At 33.5% G+C, this 14,663-nt stretch overlaps 1 protein-coding gene across 2 annotated transcripts; it reads right to left on the minus strand.

Annotated features, from left to right (window-relative positions):
* On the minus strand, positions 7,430-11,547 carry LOC109709983 (probable WRKY transcription factor 13). 2 transcript variants are annotated; one of them, XM_020232390.1, is made up of 4 exons: positions 11,418-11,546; positions 11,160-11,321; positions 10,336-10,678; positions 7,430-7,877 (listed from the first exon to the last, which is right to left on the minus strand). In XM_020232390.1, the coding sequence occupies exons 2-4, from the start codon at positions 11,233-11,235 to the stop codon at positions 7,706-7,708; spliced, it is 591 nt and encodes a 196-aa protein (XP_020087979.1). In that variant the 5' UTR covers positions 11,236-11,321; positions 11,418-11,546; the 3' UTR covers positions 7,430-7,705. The 2 variants fall into 2 exon arrangements, with proteins under 2 accessions (XP_020087979.1, XP_020087978.1); XM_020232389.1 differs by having other exon boundaries at positions 11,160-11,547.

Here is a 14,663-nt window from a genome sequence, read left to right on the forward strand (position 1 = left end):
TTTTTTTTTCTCTGTAGTTACACAGTAACTTTTTTCATGTTGAAATTTCAGTTTATAAGAATACTCAAAATCTTCCTTGCAAAAGTTTAAACATTTCACAAATTTTTTTTTTTTAGTCCTCAAAATTCGAAGCCGTTTATGTAACCATCACAAAGAGAGTAGAAGTTTCTCAATGACCATATTATCTTAATGATTGTTATTTGTTCTAAGAAGTTAGAAGTTCATCTTTATTCATAAGTATTTTTATTTTTTAAGTAGAGTTTAATTTTTTAGCTCCGTTGTATTTCTTGCCCTCCCACACTGTAAACTGTGAAGGGTCCAAATGCAATTTTAAAAAGGGTTATAAAAATTAAGGACATGTTTGGTTCACCTATTTTAGACTATGGAATTAGAATGAAATTCATTAATTCTAATAGTTGCCGTTTGTTTTATAAGAATCGAATTTCGATTTCCATTCCACTCCGGAATGTGAATGACCAAATTCATTTATGATCTAATCCGGCTTTAAATCCCGGATTGACTCATTCCAAAGTAAACTATTCAAAATCCTCTTTTATCAACACCTACCTTCTCTTCCTTCATTACTTTTCTCTCTTTTAATCAAAACTCTTTTTAAATTTTCATTCCGATTTTCATTCCAATAATAAACCAAACATTTTTGGATGATTCGTCATTCCATTTCTCATTCCTATTCCAATCATAAACAAAAAAATGCCTTAAAAATAATTATTAATAATAATAATAATAATAAAAGACCCTCCACTTACCCTCGCTTGTGGGCTCAATTCCATTCCCGGGTCGACACGTACCGAATAATTGTCTCGAACGGATGCACAATTTCGATCCTAGTACACTCGGCCTAATTACCATCGAGATAATCATACATCCGACGGCTACGAATCCTCCACGTCGCCAAAACGTGCGGCGTAAGAGCACACGTAGAAAAAGCCGGGACCACCAAGTAAAAGGAATATAAAAAATTCAGAAACCGGGCAGCTGCCCTGGCCAACTCGGGCAGCCACGTGGTGCAGATCCAGTGGCTCGGGCGGCGCGGGCAGGAGAATGGAGGGTGCGCATCAGGTGGGGACTGACACAGAGGCAACGTAGAGATAAACGCAAAATTTAACAGAGACGCCCCTCTCTTATAGGCTATTTAGAAATCTCCCCCTTCAACTTTATTAATTTTTATTAATATTTTTTTCTTTTTCTTTTCAGAGTTAAATATTTTAATTAGTTTATTAATTAAGATTTTACTATATTAATTGATAATTTTATTAAATTTAATAATTTTTGTTATTATTCAGCAAACAAAATTATTGTTATATAAGAAACTTTCAAAGAGATTAAAAGATTTGAATCTTTGTTAGTCTTTTTTTTAAAAAAAAAAGAGTTTATGAGCTAAAAGAATAATTAAATTTAATAAAAAATTCTATTTTACATAACAGAGCAACAAAATTAGAATAAGTTACAGTGTTCGAAGGTGTTAATGAAAAAAACAAAACTAAAGTTGAGGACCAATTTCAAAATAGCCAACTTGAGGGGGTGCCGGGTACAATTTCAAGAGGAAATTAAGGTGGAGTGGGGAAATTACGAAAATGACACGCGGGACGCGGACGGGGTAAGCGGAGCCAATGGAGGTTTAGCAAAGGATATTATATGTGCCCGTGATATTCGCCCCTCCAATCTCGCGTACGTGGCGCAATGTGGTGCGAGTAATATATCTCGCACTAGCGGTCGAGATAGGTCCAGAACCCGGCGTGGTGGGCCCCAGCGACCAAAGGGGGATCATGATGGGTGGATGGTGAATGGGGTTAATGGGATGGGCATCGCATGTCATGTATGCTCGTTGGGACCACGAACCATCCGACGAATTGGACCGGTTTGTTTTCGTAATTACGAAACTGCCCTCAAAGACCGTTTGGTGGATCTGCGCGTTAGACATGGAAACGGATCGGGTACTAATTAACCGTTTTCATTTCTTGTGTAATAATAAGGGAATGGAGGCAAAATGCTATTTACAAATTGGGTTAGATACAAAAATATATGTATAAAACTAATAATTCATGCGGAGAGAACGTTTGGTGTAGCTTCGCATTAACCGTATATAAAAATACTATACTACATAGTGGTGCAAAAAGTTTTTCTTATTTAGCTACCGAGAATTCGAGACCTGCTTAAATCTATTTTTATAAGCCCGTTAAAAAATCAAAATTGATAACGAAATGACTTACTTCTGTGATTAGATATTATATCAAAGAATAAAAGCAGTACTAAAGGGATTTTTTATCCTTGTTTTTGACACGACAACCTTATTTGTAACAAATTAAATATCAATTATTATAGGTGTAACTTAACTTCTATATTTCAAACAAAAAGATTATTAAAAAAATTAGGGCATAACATCTTAGCACCGTGCGGTTTTATTTGTCACGTCAATCAATTCCATATTTTCATTTAAATAAGGGTAAACTTTAAATACCACCTTTGTGGTTTCGCACTTTCTTACTTTTATACCGTATGGTTTAAAGTGTATCAACTTAGTATTCAATGATTTTATTTTTCTCTTTTCGTCAGTACATCTGTTAGCTTTTCGTTAAATTATATATAAAAATTTTCAGATTCCTTGTCTATAGTTTATCAAATATTCACTTTAGTACCCTTTAGTTTTAACTTTGTTACTGATTTAACGAAAAAAAATTAATGAAGGGGATAAAACAAATGAAAAATTAAATCATAGGATACGAAAGTGATACGCTTTAAATCACAAAGTACTAAAGTAAAAAAGTGTCAAACCACATAGGTGGTATTTGAAATTTTTCTTTTCAATAATGATAATAATTAGAAGTCAAAGGCTTGAAAGTAAATATCACCGGCCACTAAACGGGAAAACGTAAGCTAGTGCGATAAAGTCGGTGCTTGCTATTTTATTCGTCGGTTCGCATTATTAGTGTTTTAGCACAACCTAAATTAAACACTCAATGGTGGATATAATTTTGTTTAAAGTTTATTATGCCTAATTGGTGGTAATTATTACTAATACTTTAATTTTGGACTCATTCTAGAAAAATTAATCCACGTTACAAAGTCATAAGAGTGTTAAGGCTCTATTTGGACTGAAAATTTTAAACAAAATAAAGTTTAAATTGTAAATTAATTGTTAAATACAGTTATAGAACTTCATAAAACAACAAAATGAACGGTGATGATTATATTCGGTAGAACATATTACTAATTTTGTTATTACTAATATCACTCGCAATGTTGATATTTTTGATAAAAAATGTTCTACGTCTTATATTTAATTTGAATTTATTATATTGACGTAACTTTGGGGGCATATTTTGGTCGGTCCACCTGTTACAATTCCGTTAACTTCACACGCTGTAGCCGTTGGAACGTAGTGGACTGATGAGGCAAAATATCCCACCAAACAACTAACAAAAATTAACTTTAAAAATAAGTTAACACAACGCCAAGCCCAGTAACGCTTTCTTTTTAACAAGTTTGGGATTTGAATAGATTATATTAATTAGGTAGAAACATATAGAATTTATCTGAACTATTAGGTATTTTAAGTTGGTTGTCCAATATTTTACGATTTTGATTTTGCTATTCGACTTTTTAATTTATTTGATTTGAGTATGTCAGCAGTATTTTAACATCAAAATTTTAATATGTCGTTATCTTTATAGATTTAATTAGTATCCTTTAAAAAAATATCACAGCTATAAATTAATTAAAATAAATAATTAGTTTGACGATTGACTTAAATTAAATAAATTGAAAGATTGACAGTAAAATATAAAATTCGATAATCTGGGTAGCAATTCAAAGTGGTTCATGGTTCAAATAAGTTTTGTATTTTTTTTTACCTACTAATTATCAACCATGCAGCCACGAATTTGATCCAAATTATCAAATTTGGATCCTAAGAATCTTTTTAATTTACCCCAAATTTCTATATTAAACTGAGCTATCTGGGGGGAAAAAAAAACCTTAACCTCCCAAAAAAGATTAGCATCAACTACAAGAAACAAATTGAATTTTTTTTGCCTTTGGAGTTAAAAGAGGTCATTTCGACTCTCATTTTAGTTAGACGCTTCCGAACTTTTATTTACTAAATGCCTAATTTTTCTTTTTGAATAGAGAGATTAAAGAAAAATTGTCGCAAAAAAACCACCAAATTAAGCCCTTGTCATCGAAAAATAGTCAACAAAACTTGGCAAAACATTCAGAAAAAAAAGAAGCATAATTAAGAGTGATAAAAGTTAAACCTTTTTGAGATAAATTAATCAATTTGAAATCAAGGAGAAAAATATTTGAGTACATGGAATTGGTCATGAAGCATCTTTATCCATACTTTTGCGCTTTTTTTTGCACATGGACCTCTGTATAGATAGGAACACAAAAATGTGAGGCAAAAATTAGGCGTGCCCTGTTAAAATTGGAACCCAAACAGGTACTATCTCTTGTAGTGTTATGCATCTTGCTCGAGCACGTTGGCACTAACTGGTTTAATCTTAGCTTAGCAACCGAGGTTTAGCCTAAAATTACCTTAACATAAGCATTAGGTACGTGGCCTAACTCAATTAATCCAAATAGGATATTGCAAAACGCATTTTGAGTTTTAGAGCTTGTTGGGATCACTTATGCAGTTCTTTAGATTGTATGGGAAGTGCTTGCGAATTGCTTCAGATTAGAAAAATAATGAACATCACAATTCAAATATTGATGCTTGTTACGACGAGCGCATAAATAGAAATGAAAAACGGATGACCGCAAAGTAAACAAACCATATAACAGTAAATAAAATGGAACGTAAGGATTTACATATGTTGAAAATTTAGCTTTTGGTGAAAACAAATTACAGACGAAAAAGGAGGGAACTTCACTATAAAAAATGGAGCATAATGTTGTGCAAGTGCAAATCGATGTAACACTTTTAGAGCAAAAGGAATAAAGAAGTTTCTTAACGGATATCCTATCGGTCCGAATGCTCTGGTTCCCATCACAGATCTTCACTCTTCGCTTTTCAAATTTTTTCGCACCGCGGAGCTTTTAGTGAATCAAAGTCACAAAATTGAAACTAATAATCAAATTTCGAGGCAAATCTAATAATACTTTTACGAGAATGTACTTTTTCGCCCTTAGTCTTATAATGAATATTATCTTAAAAGAATGTTTTTCCTTCTCTTACATTAAGACATAACAGGGCAGAAAAAAAAAAAAGAAAAAGAAAATAGTAGTATACATAGAGGGAAGATATTTTCTCTCTCAGGGATTTCTCCTAAGACATATAGTTGGTCGTGATCAAGACAACTTGCAAAAGTTAGGCACTCGGTACTTTTTGTTGTGAGAGATACTTTTATTTACGAATGAACATAAAAAAATGGCATGCTTTCTCTCTCGGGATCACATCTTTTCTCTTACCACAAATGGCATATAATTATGGTGAACCTTTTCGAAGAAAAAAAAAAAGAAAAAGAGCACCATATACAGGTGAGTCTCATGCTCTCCTACGACAATCCAATTTGGCGCATTTAGATCTTGTATTTCAATGCCGCGAATATTTAGAAATGTCATCGATCATATGTTGATTATCTGAGTTTTTTAACAAAGATAGCCCAAAAATTAACCAGAGATAATTAAGGATCCAAATGAAAAGAGAAGTATCAAGCAGTTGATCAAAGAGGCACCAAATTGGCTCTTCTACGTGAATTATTATTATAGACAATCTATTTGGATTCATTTGACCCGATACCCAAAAATTATTACACCATGTTCACATGCATGGTCACACACCAATAAAAAAAATTATAACATGTTGAAGCTTAACTCATTAAATAGATATTGGCTTAGGATCTAATCCCTATATGCCTTTTCTCCAAAATATATATTTATATTGGTTTTACGAAATAGAATCTATTAATTTTTTAAGTATCATGTTATTCAAAACAACAAGAAGAGTCAACTCACAGAAATGAAAAATCAATAGGGTAGAATGACTAGCACCAAGAAATAAAAATAAAAGGAAAAAGAAAAAGGGAACAGATTTTTTTTGACATGGGCATTTAGATATTTTCCTATTAACGTAATTGATTTGGACTATCTTGTAGTTGATGGATCACTCCTCACTTGTCTGTCTATATATATAGGTATATCCGTTAGTTGCATGAGACATGCGAGAGAGGAGGTAATTAAATATGCATCATGGGTTTAATATCAAATAAGAAACTGTAGATATAAAGCCAACAATTTCTGCAACTTATGCATCTGTATTTCTGAATCTGCGGTAGAAATAAATGGGTTGATGTAGGGATTTGTTTGGCACGATTTGAACTTTTGCAGTAAGTGGAAGTAGTCTCGCACGGGCGCGTGCGCTAGATTTACTGAACGGACAAAATTTTTTCTGTCTATCCAAAACGTCACAATCTGTACAATTCAAAGCATTCCAAATAAAAATAAAATTCATCCTATATGTTTTCACATATCTGTTGTTCTTATCCAATAGTAATTAATTCTTTAGTAACATATGATTCATACGGGCATATTTGCCACATGTAACCTATCATTATATATATGAATCAATAAATAATACCATATTTTACTCTTTGACATGGAAGTGGCCTGATCATTTCGGTGGCCTGATCATTTCTGCCAATTTTCTTGGATTTCCAAATTTGCTTCCAAACTTTTCTTATCTTATACGAGAGATCCATTCGTTATGCTATTTGAAAAAACATGTTTTAAAAGTTTAATAATTCTTTATTTTAGTTAGAAACATAAGTTTTAAATTAGAGTTCGCTACTTTTAGAATTATATTTTTAAGTCTGTTCTGACCTTTGTTCTAATTTATTGATGCATATATATAAACTCGAGAAGAGTTCATCATGGTTAAATCGTTGTATTTGGATTTACTATAGTTGGACTAATAATAGCAAATCGAAGCTACAAATTAGGATCAGTGAAATTCATCTTAAATTTTGGAAAGCAATTCACTAGGAAACCCACCCCCCCCCGCCCCCAAAAAAAGAGAGGAAATTTACTCTCTTGAATCTACAATGAGCAAATGTTCCAGCCCACGGGATAGACTTTCGTTGGGCTAAGTTCTTGGGCCAGATCTTTAATATATTGATTCTGACACGGCCCATCAAGGCCATAATGCAGGGGACCACCTTCATAAACAAAAGTTTATTGATTTTTCTTTTATATGGCGATTAAAAAGTATAAAAAGTTTCGGTTTAGTAGGATAAAGTATAAAAATTTTCTTCTATGTTGGAGGTATTTTGTTTTTACTTAAAAAGCTGTTAGTGTTTGATTGCTTTATTTCTACACACTGTCCGAATGACAGGGCAAAGCAGGGCCATCATTCCTCAAATAAGAGACCACAATAACAAAGCAAAAGCAGGTGCATGTGAAAAGCAAAGCAAACTAATCAACGCGACACTGATAACATTAATTGATGAGCAATCGACCATCCATGGACCATACATAACCCTTTTGCACATACTCATATGTTCTTCAAAGAAAGTGATCATCCAACCATATGTACCGGTCCAAACTTTCCTTTAACTCACAAAGGGTCCCAATTACTAACAACAACAAAGATCTTTTTTATTCTCAAACTATGGAACCCTAACAAATAGTAACATTACAAGTTACCAAGATTATGTAGATGATACATAAATATATATCAAATATTGACCTACCAAAAGAAGCTAACTTGAGATGCAGCTTGGGCCTGATCAACGTCCTCGTGGGACGGGGAATGCACGTGCCGCCCTTCGTACGTCGTGATCACCATTCGCGGGTCATCCGCCGACCTCTCCACCCTCTTCTTCACCCGGCAGTTGTCCTGCGAGCACCGGTAATAGCTCCTACGTGCATAACGCACAATAAACAAGTTTGTTCTCTCTCTCAATCATCAAAAGCTTTTCAATTATAGATAAAGATGACAATAGTAATCACATGACACACATAATTAATCTCGGGCCCGGTCGTCGCGCTTTTTATCATCATGTAACAGCGAGATTCGCGGCGTTTTAACTTAACAAAGGCCATGATCAAGTTCATTAGTAGAAATATATATTTATATATATATATATATACACACTCATGTTCAAATAATAACAGTGCATATATGGGCCACAGAGGTGGTAGAAAGAATGATTGCAATGCACATATAATTCAGCTTCTTTTTCATCTATGGATAGTGGGTGAGGCAGAGGAGGGGCTCAGTGGAATCATGATGGAGTAGCAGTAGAGAGCTCATCAGATAGGACTCCTTGTCGGATCAATGTCCCTTGCATATATGATGCTTAGTACATAGATCTCGTGGATATATAGTTATTACCTTCATGCACATTAATATCTAACTCTATTACTATACATGTTCATGGACAAATTAAGAGTATGCATGAACTTAAGCATGTTAATTGATTATCCGTATTATTTGTAAACAACAGTACATGACAATATATATCCAATTTGTTCTTCTACACATTTCTAAACTAAGTTATCAACCCATAAAAACTGAACCTGCCAATGTTATTCATTGGGAACAAACTAGCTTGTTTTGTTGAACTGCAAAACACTGAGCAGTTTCTTGAGAAATACACTCAGGACCTATTTGGCTCAGGGACATTTTATTTTGTTGACTTCATAATTAATAAACTAATGTCAATAACTTGCAATATATGTATCTTGAGCAAGTTGTATCACTGGGTAGTTAGTCCAGTATTCAAACACGCCTAAAAGGGGGTAACAAAATTAAAGAGTGCACAAAAAGGATAGATTTACTAGCTCACATTAATTAAGCTATAGGTGATTAATGCAAAATAGAGAAATCTACTAGAAAGAAAAATAATTTCTCTTCTTTCATTGAAGATTTGCCCACCTACTATGGAGGAACAAGATGTGAACTTATTTCCACTATATGGAGAAAATTTACAAGATCGAAGGCAAAAATAATTAAGATAAAAAAGCAAAGGTTTGGAGAAGAAAATCTACATAGAATTATTCGTGAACTTCTCTCTCACTGATCTTTCAAGTACTAGCCATTTGGCTTACTCTTTGATCTCGCCTCTTTATTTTTGTTTTGTTTTTCGTTTTTAGCCTTACATGCTGCAGTTACACAATAACAAATGTACTAATATCAACGGCATTTTGCTTAATTTCTTTCCGTATTTATCACTTTATCTTGTAGGCATTAGAAAAAGGTTTCATAAAATGCATCCCCTTCGAATATTGCGACACTTTTTAAGTGTTGCTTTGAAATTCACTTGAACGATATCCAACGGTAGCTTCACCTCTCAATATTTTTTTGCATAGCCATCTTACTGTTATGAGATTCAAATGTAGAACCCTTTTCTGAGAGAGAAAGCACTACATTGCTTCGTTTACTTTTAAAATGAACTCAGATAGAATTGCGAAGCAACTAGACTTCTCCTAAAAGGTGACAGAACTCTTAATCTGTGACTATTAGGCAAGACTACCATTTTCTCTCTTGCTATAGCATGTCTTCTCAGTCTTCTGTGTTCTTCATTTTCCAGAAGGTGGAGGTGTTTCATGGGAATTAAGTTAAGTTTACCTACATGCTTGCCCTTAAAATTTAAAGTCTACAAATGAAAAAAGAAAATGCAAAAACTGTTCATGATATCTCACAGACAGAAGAGATTTTTTTTTTCCCCCCTTCTTAAAGCATATAATTAGAGACTTCATTATTGCCTTCATTGTTGCAAGAAAAATATGTAGTCCACCTCGGCAGTGGTTAAATATAGTTTTGCTTTGAAGATCTCATAAATCCTTAGATCTTTCTATGTTCCTCAGTACTATCCTTAAGCTTTATTGGAAAATGAGCTTACCTGTGGTATAATTTAATTTATAAGTAGACCTAGTGGATACAAAGAGTGTAGTACTGACCAGTCATAGCATAACCCTAGAAACTAGAAATTGTAATGATACATACTAGTACCAAGCATCCAACTTCTATCACAACAAAGGAGATCACTATAGTTCCCATCATAATAGGGACAATAAGCAAACAAAAGGGAAAGGAAAGAAAAAAAGAAATGAAAGAGAATCTACATAGAGATCTTCTACTCTTTTCACCTTTCAACACAACAAAAGCAAGCTCATAACCTAACCCTAGCTAGCCCATATATATGTCATGCAGTAGAAAACTTCATGCAAATATTAATGCATGATGCTTGGTGAACAGTATATCAAGGGGGAGGAGGAAAAGGTCTCTATGTATGGAGTGCACTTTGAGTTTCTCACTTATAGCATATATAAGCTGGTGAATTATATATCTACATGAATATATACATGACATACCTTGGGTGTTGGGTGTTCTTCACAACTTTTTGGCCATATTTTCTCCACTTGTAACCATCATCTAACACATCCACCTCGCTCATGGTCTTGAAACAAAATCTTGGGTCTCTCACCTTCCTCCTCTTCTTCACCTTCTTCATCCTCACACCGCCGACCGATAGAGCGTTGATAGTATTACTAGTGCTCTTGTAATTAACACTGCTATTATTGGTGTTGTTGTTATTGTTATCTTTGTTGTTGTTGTTGTTGTTGTTGTTGTTAGCATTCATCTTGATTTGGTGCTCCGCTCCAATTATTGTTCTCTTGCTGCTCAAAAGTGGGCCCTCTAGCTTCCTCCCATGGCCTAAATAGCACCAACCAAACACAAACCATGAGAGAGAGGGAGATCAACAAAATGTTTCATATCAAATATCAAAACACTATTCTTTAGCATCTTAAGTTAAAATATATATATATATATATAAAAGTTTAACCGTTTTAGTTTTGGTCCGGTTATCCATCCACAAAACTCAATGTCCATATCTTGCATGGATCTCTCGAAAAATCTCATTTTTTCTGAATAGAGTAGGAAAAAAAAAAGAAAGAAAAAGAAAATCTCAATTAATGTGAGAGAGTATTAAATATAGCATATTAAAAAGTCATTTTGTAAGACTAAATTTAAATTTTTACAGGAAGAGGAAGCTACAGAAAATTGTACAAGTTGAGAAAAAGAGCAATTAAGTGGAAATAATAAAAGAAAAAACATTTAATTATTTGTCCTATGACTCAGTAGAAATTACACATGCATGCACGAGACACTTTCATGTATATATGAACTTAATTACCATAGGTTAGTGCTTGCTCTCCGGGCTGAAGAAGCTGCAGCAGCAGCAGCTTGATGATCTGATGATGAGCAACCATCTCTAGGTTTAGGGTTCATGAACCTTTCTCCCGCAGAGAAAGCTGTGTTGGTGAGAGAGTGTTGATGAGGCCCATATGGAGAAAACCTGAGATGAAGAAGAGATGAATATGGTAGTAAGTGGTGATCATCATGAGGGCTTATTTGAGAAGCAGCCACTAGGGTTTCTTGGCTCTCCACCAACCCATGGTTTAGAACTACACTGGGAGGGGGTGGTGGAAACATCTTTCCCTCTCTCCCTTTCTTTCTCTCTCTCTCTCTCTCTCTCTCTCTCTCTCTCTCTCTCTCTCTCTCTCTCCACTCTCCACTCTCTCACTCTCTCTTTCTTTCTTTGTTGGATATGATATAGGACAAAGAATATTGGTGTAAGGTCACTTGTTGAAAAGTTTTTGATGACTCTGATGTAGCTGTAGACTTGGAACTTTAAAGGTACCTATGTTAGGAGCACCCCCNCTTTTTCTTTTTTTATTTTAACCTTTTGCCTATAAAAGGCTAGACCTGGTCCACCAAGTAATTGACTCGTGAACCGATTAACTCAAAATTCAACATATTTGGTTTCTCCCCTTTAATCACCTAAATAATTAATCTCCAAACTTGCATAAACAGTGAAAAAATTATATTAAATAAGTTTTAAAATAAGAAAATGCCATAGACCTAATTCAGTGTGGACCCTACTAATCTAACCACAATTCTTTTTCGGGTCGGGCCGGGTTACTCCTTCGCTTCGTCGGGCCGGGGCTTCAAATTAAAGGCCCATAAATTTCGGACCAGGCCTCTGATTCTTAAGACCTGATCTAGTTCGAGGTTTTCTAATTTGATCCGATCCGAGCTGATTCACTATGATCATTTAGATGTAATCTGAGATTTTTTTTTAAAAAAAAAAGGTGTAAAAAACTTATGGACGAGATATATAGCCAACATTTACCTGGAATCATGATGACAAAAGGTTCCCATACTATTTAGCTAAGAATGGAATAGAAAACTTTACTATTATGTCCTAAGAATGGCCAAGAGAGGATCCAATGTAGATATATATGTGAATGTTGGCCCAGGTAATAGGATCAATGCATGGTTGCTATCATGATTGCCAATTATGGACGGTTGAGACCACCCGGTCTGCTATATATATATATCTGATCTTAGGATCTATAAAAAAAAAGGTACAAAGTTTGCATCTTAGGCCTCGTTTTTTATCATTATTATTTTTTAAAGTTTTAAACATTAATTCTATATAATTTGATGTGTCAGAGAATTTTTTTTATTATAAGTATAGAATTTCGAAAGCAAAAAATTATTTTTAATTTTTATTTTTTGTTGTCAAGTAAAGACCTTGAGTCCTTGAATGAAATGATTGTAAGCAATTAACCGTCCACTTCTACACATTTTGATATTTAGTTTTTTTTTAAAAAATAAGTGCGGAACCAAACAAAGCCTTATTTATTTTAGAAAAGGGAAGCATGCTACAAGTTTTTTTTCATTATTTTTATAAATAAATTTAGCTAAAAATATAAAGTAACTAGATTCCTAATTTAGGACCTCATATACCAATAAACAAATCTTTTGCCCTGTTTGCGCTAGGATGGTTATAATATCCGTGATAAATATATAGGTGCTTTATCATAACAGAAAATACTACTTGTACACTCCTATTTTGGGTGTACATCTTTACACAATTGGTCATCGAAGAATTCACAAAACTCAGGTGATTTTTTTTTTTTTTTTTTTTTTGACATAACTTGTGAAGTGATCTCATCCACCTAAAGGCTATGGAGTATATCTTACATCCTAGTGTAGAAGGAATGAGCAGCATTGCTCACCAAAATATAATCTATAGTTTATGGTAACTAGGATTAAAATATCTCAGCTTTTTGCAGTTTTACTTTTCGAGTCCATTGATACGCCCCACTTTACCAACACCACAATCACTACCTTAGATTCGGACCCCTCCCCCCTCTCTCTTACTTTTAACAGCCACTTTACAGCAACAAAGATAACCCTACAATCTAAAAGAAATTAATTAAAGGTAAAAGAAAATGCTGGGTACATCTTGGACTAATTGCTTTTCTTTCAAAACTTAATTTACTAGAAGATGATAAACTTAAATAAAAAATAACAATATAAAATACTTGACGTCTTTAAAAGCTTAAATTTGAGATTTGTAAAGTCCTAATTAAGTTATTGCAAATGTTAATTGCAACCAATGTTTGTGCAATCATAAGAGAGCATTATATATAGTACAGGCTCCTACTTATGCTAGGGAACTAGTAAACTAGTTAGGTAAATTATAATATCTATAAAAAACATCCCACATGAGAGCATTATGATAGAAAAAGATGCATGCTGGAGAGTATCGTACGAATTTTGCATGGACGAAACAATTCATACATGACCGAATGATTTAAAAAGGAGAATAATATAACTTTTAGTTATTTTTCATAAGTTCGTACTTTTGAGCGTAACGTTGGTCCGCTTTTTGTCTACTTAGTTTGAGTTCTAAGATAATTTCTCTATTTCAGGATATAATAGTTATATGTTTAGTTAACGAAGATTAATTTCGAGTTGTTTGCCTCTACAAGCATTTGACGTGAACTTACAGAGTCTCAAAAGTAGCCTTCTATATATTTCTCTTACAGTCAGAAAAAAAAAGTTTCGGCATTCTATTAAAATGATAATTGAAAAGATTTTATAACATTTTAATAAATTATTAATAGTCCCTTTCAAGCAACTCTTTTTACCAAAAATTTAGGATATATAAAACACAAAGTGATCCACTGCTATCCATGAGAGAGAGAGAGAGAGAGAGAGATCAATTTCAACCACAAGTGATCGGTGGTTAAATCATGGTCACAAATTGAGATTAATCTCGCCTAATAGATGGATGATAGAACTATAGAGAGCTGTGGAAAATTCTGAGACCAAAAAGCTCAGATTGTGTGTGTGTGTGTATATATATATAGAGAGAGAGAGAGAGAGCTAGGCTCCTATGCTTTCAAAAATACGGAGGCTTCCGTACTTATAAGTTGTTTTTAATGATGGGACATCCGATTTAGTAACCGATTTCGTTAGATATAATTTATACTATAAGAATTATGTAGAAACCAAATTTTTTAATTTTTTGATTTCATTTGCCCAGTGAACGAGTATCCTCAAAATGAACGGCTAAAAATAAAAATCTTATAAAAAATAGTAATAAAAGACTCAAATTTTAAATCACAAGTATTAATCTTCCTATTGATATTAAGTAGAATTTTCTATTAAAGTTTCATATAATTTGGATAAAAAAATTATGAAATTTGGTTTCTAGATAATTCCAACATGGTAGATTATACCCAACGGAGCCGATCGTCGAATCAGATGTCCTATCATCGAAAACAACTTACATATACAGAGGCCTCTGTACTTTCGAAAGTGCATGAGACATACCTCTCTC

Source organism: Ananas comosus, linkage group 5 (assembly GCF_001540865.1).
Source record: "Ananas comosus cultivar F153 linkage group 5, ASM154086v1, whole genome shotgun sequence".
Classification (NCBI taxonomy): Eukaryota; Viridiplantae; Streptophyta; class Magnoliopsida; order Poales; family Bromeliaceae; genus Ananas; species Ananas comosus.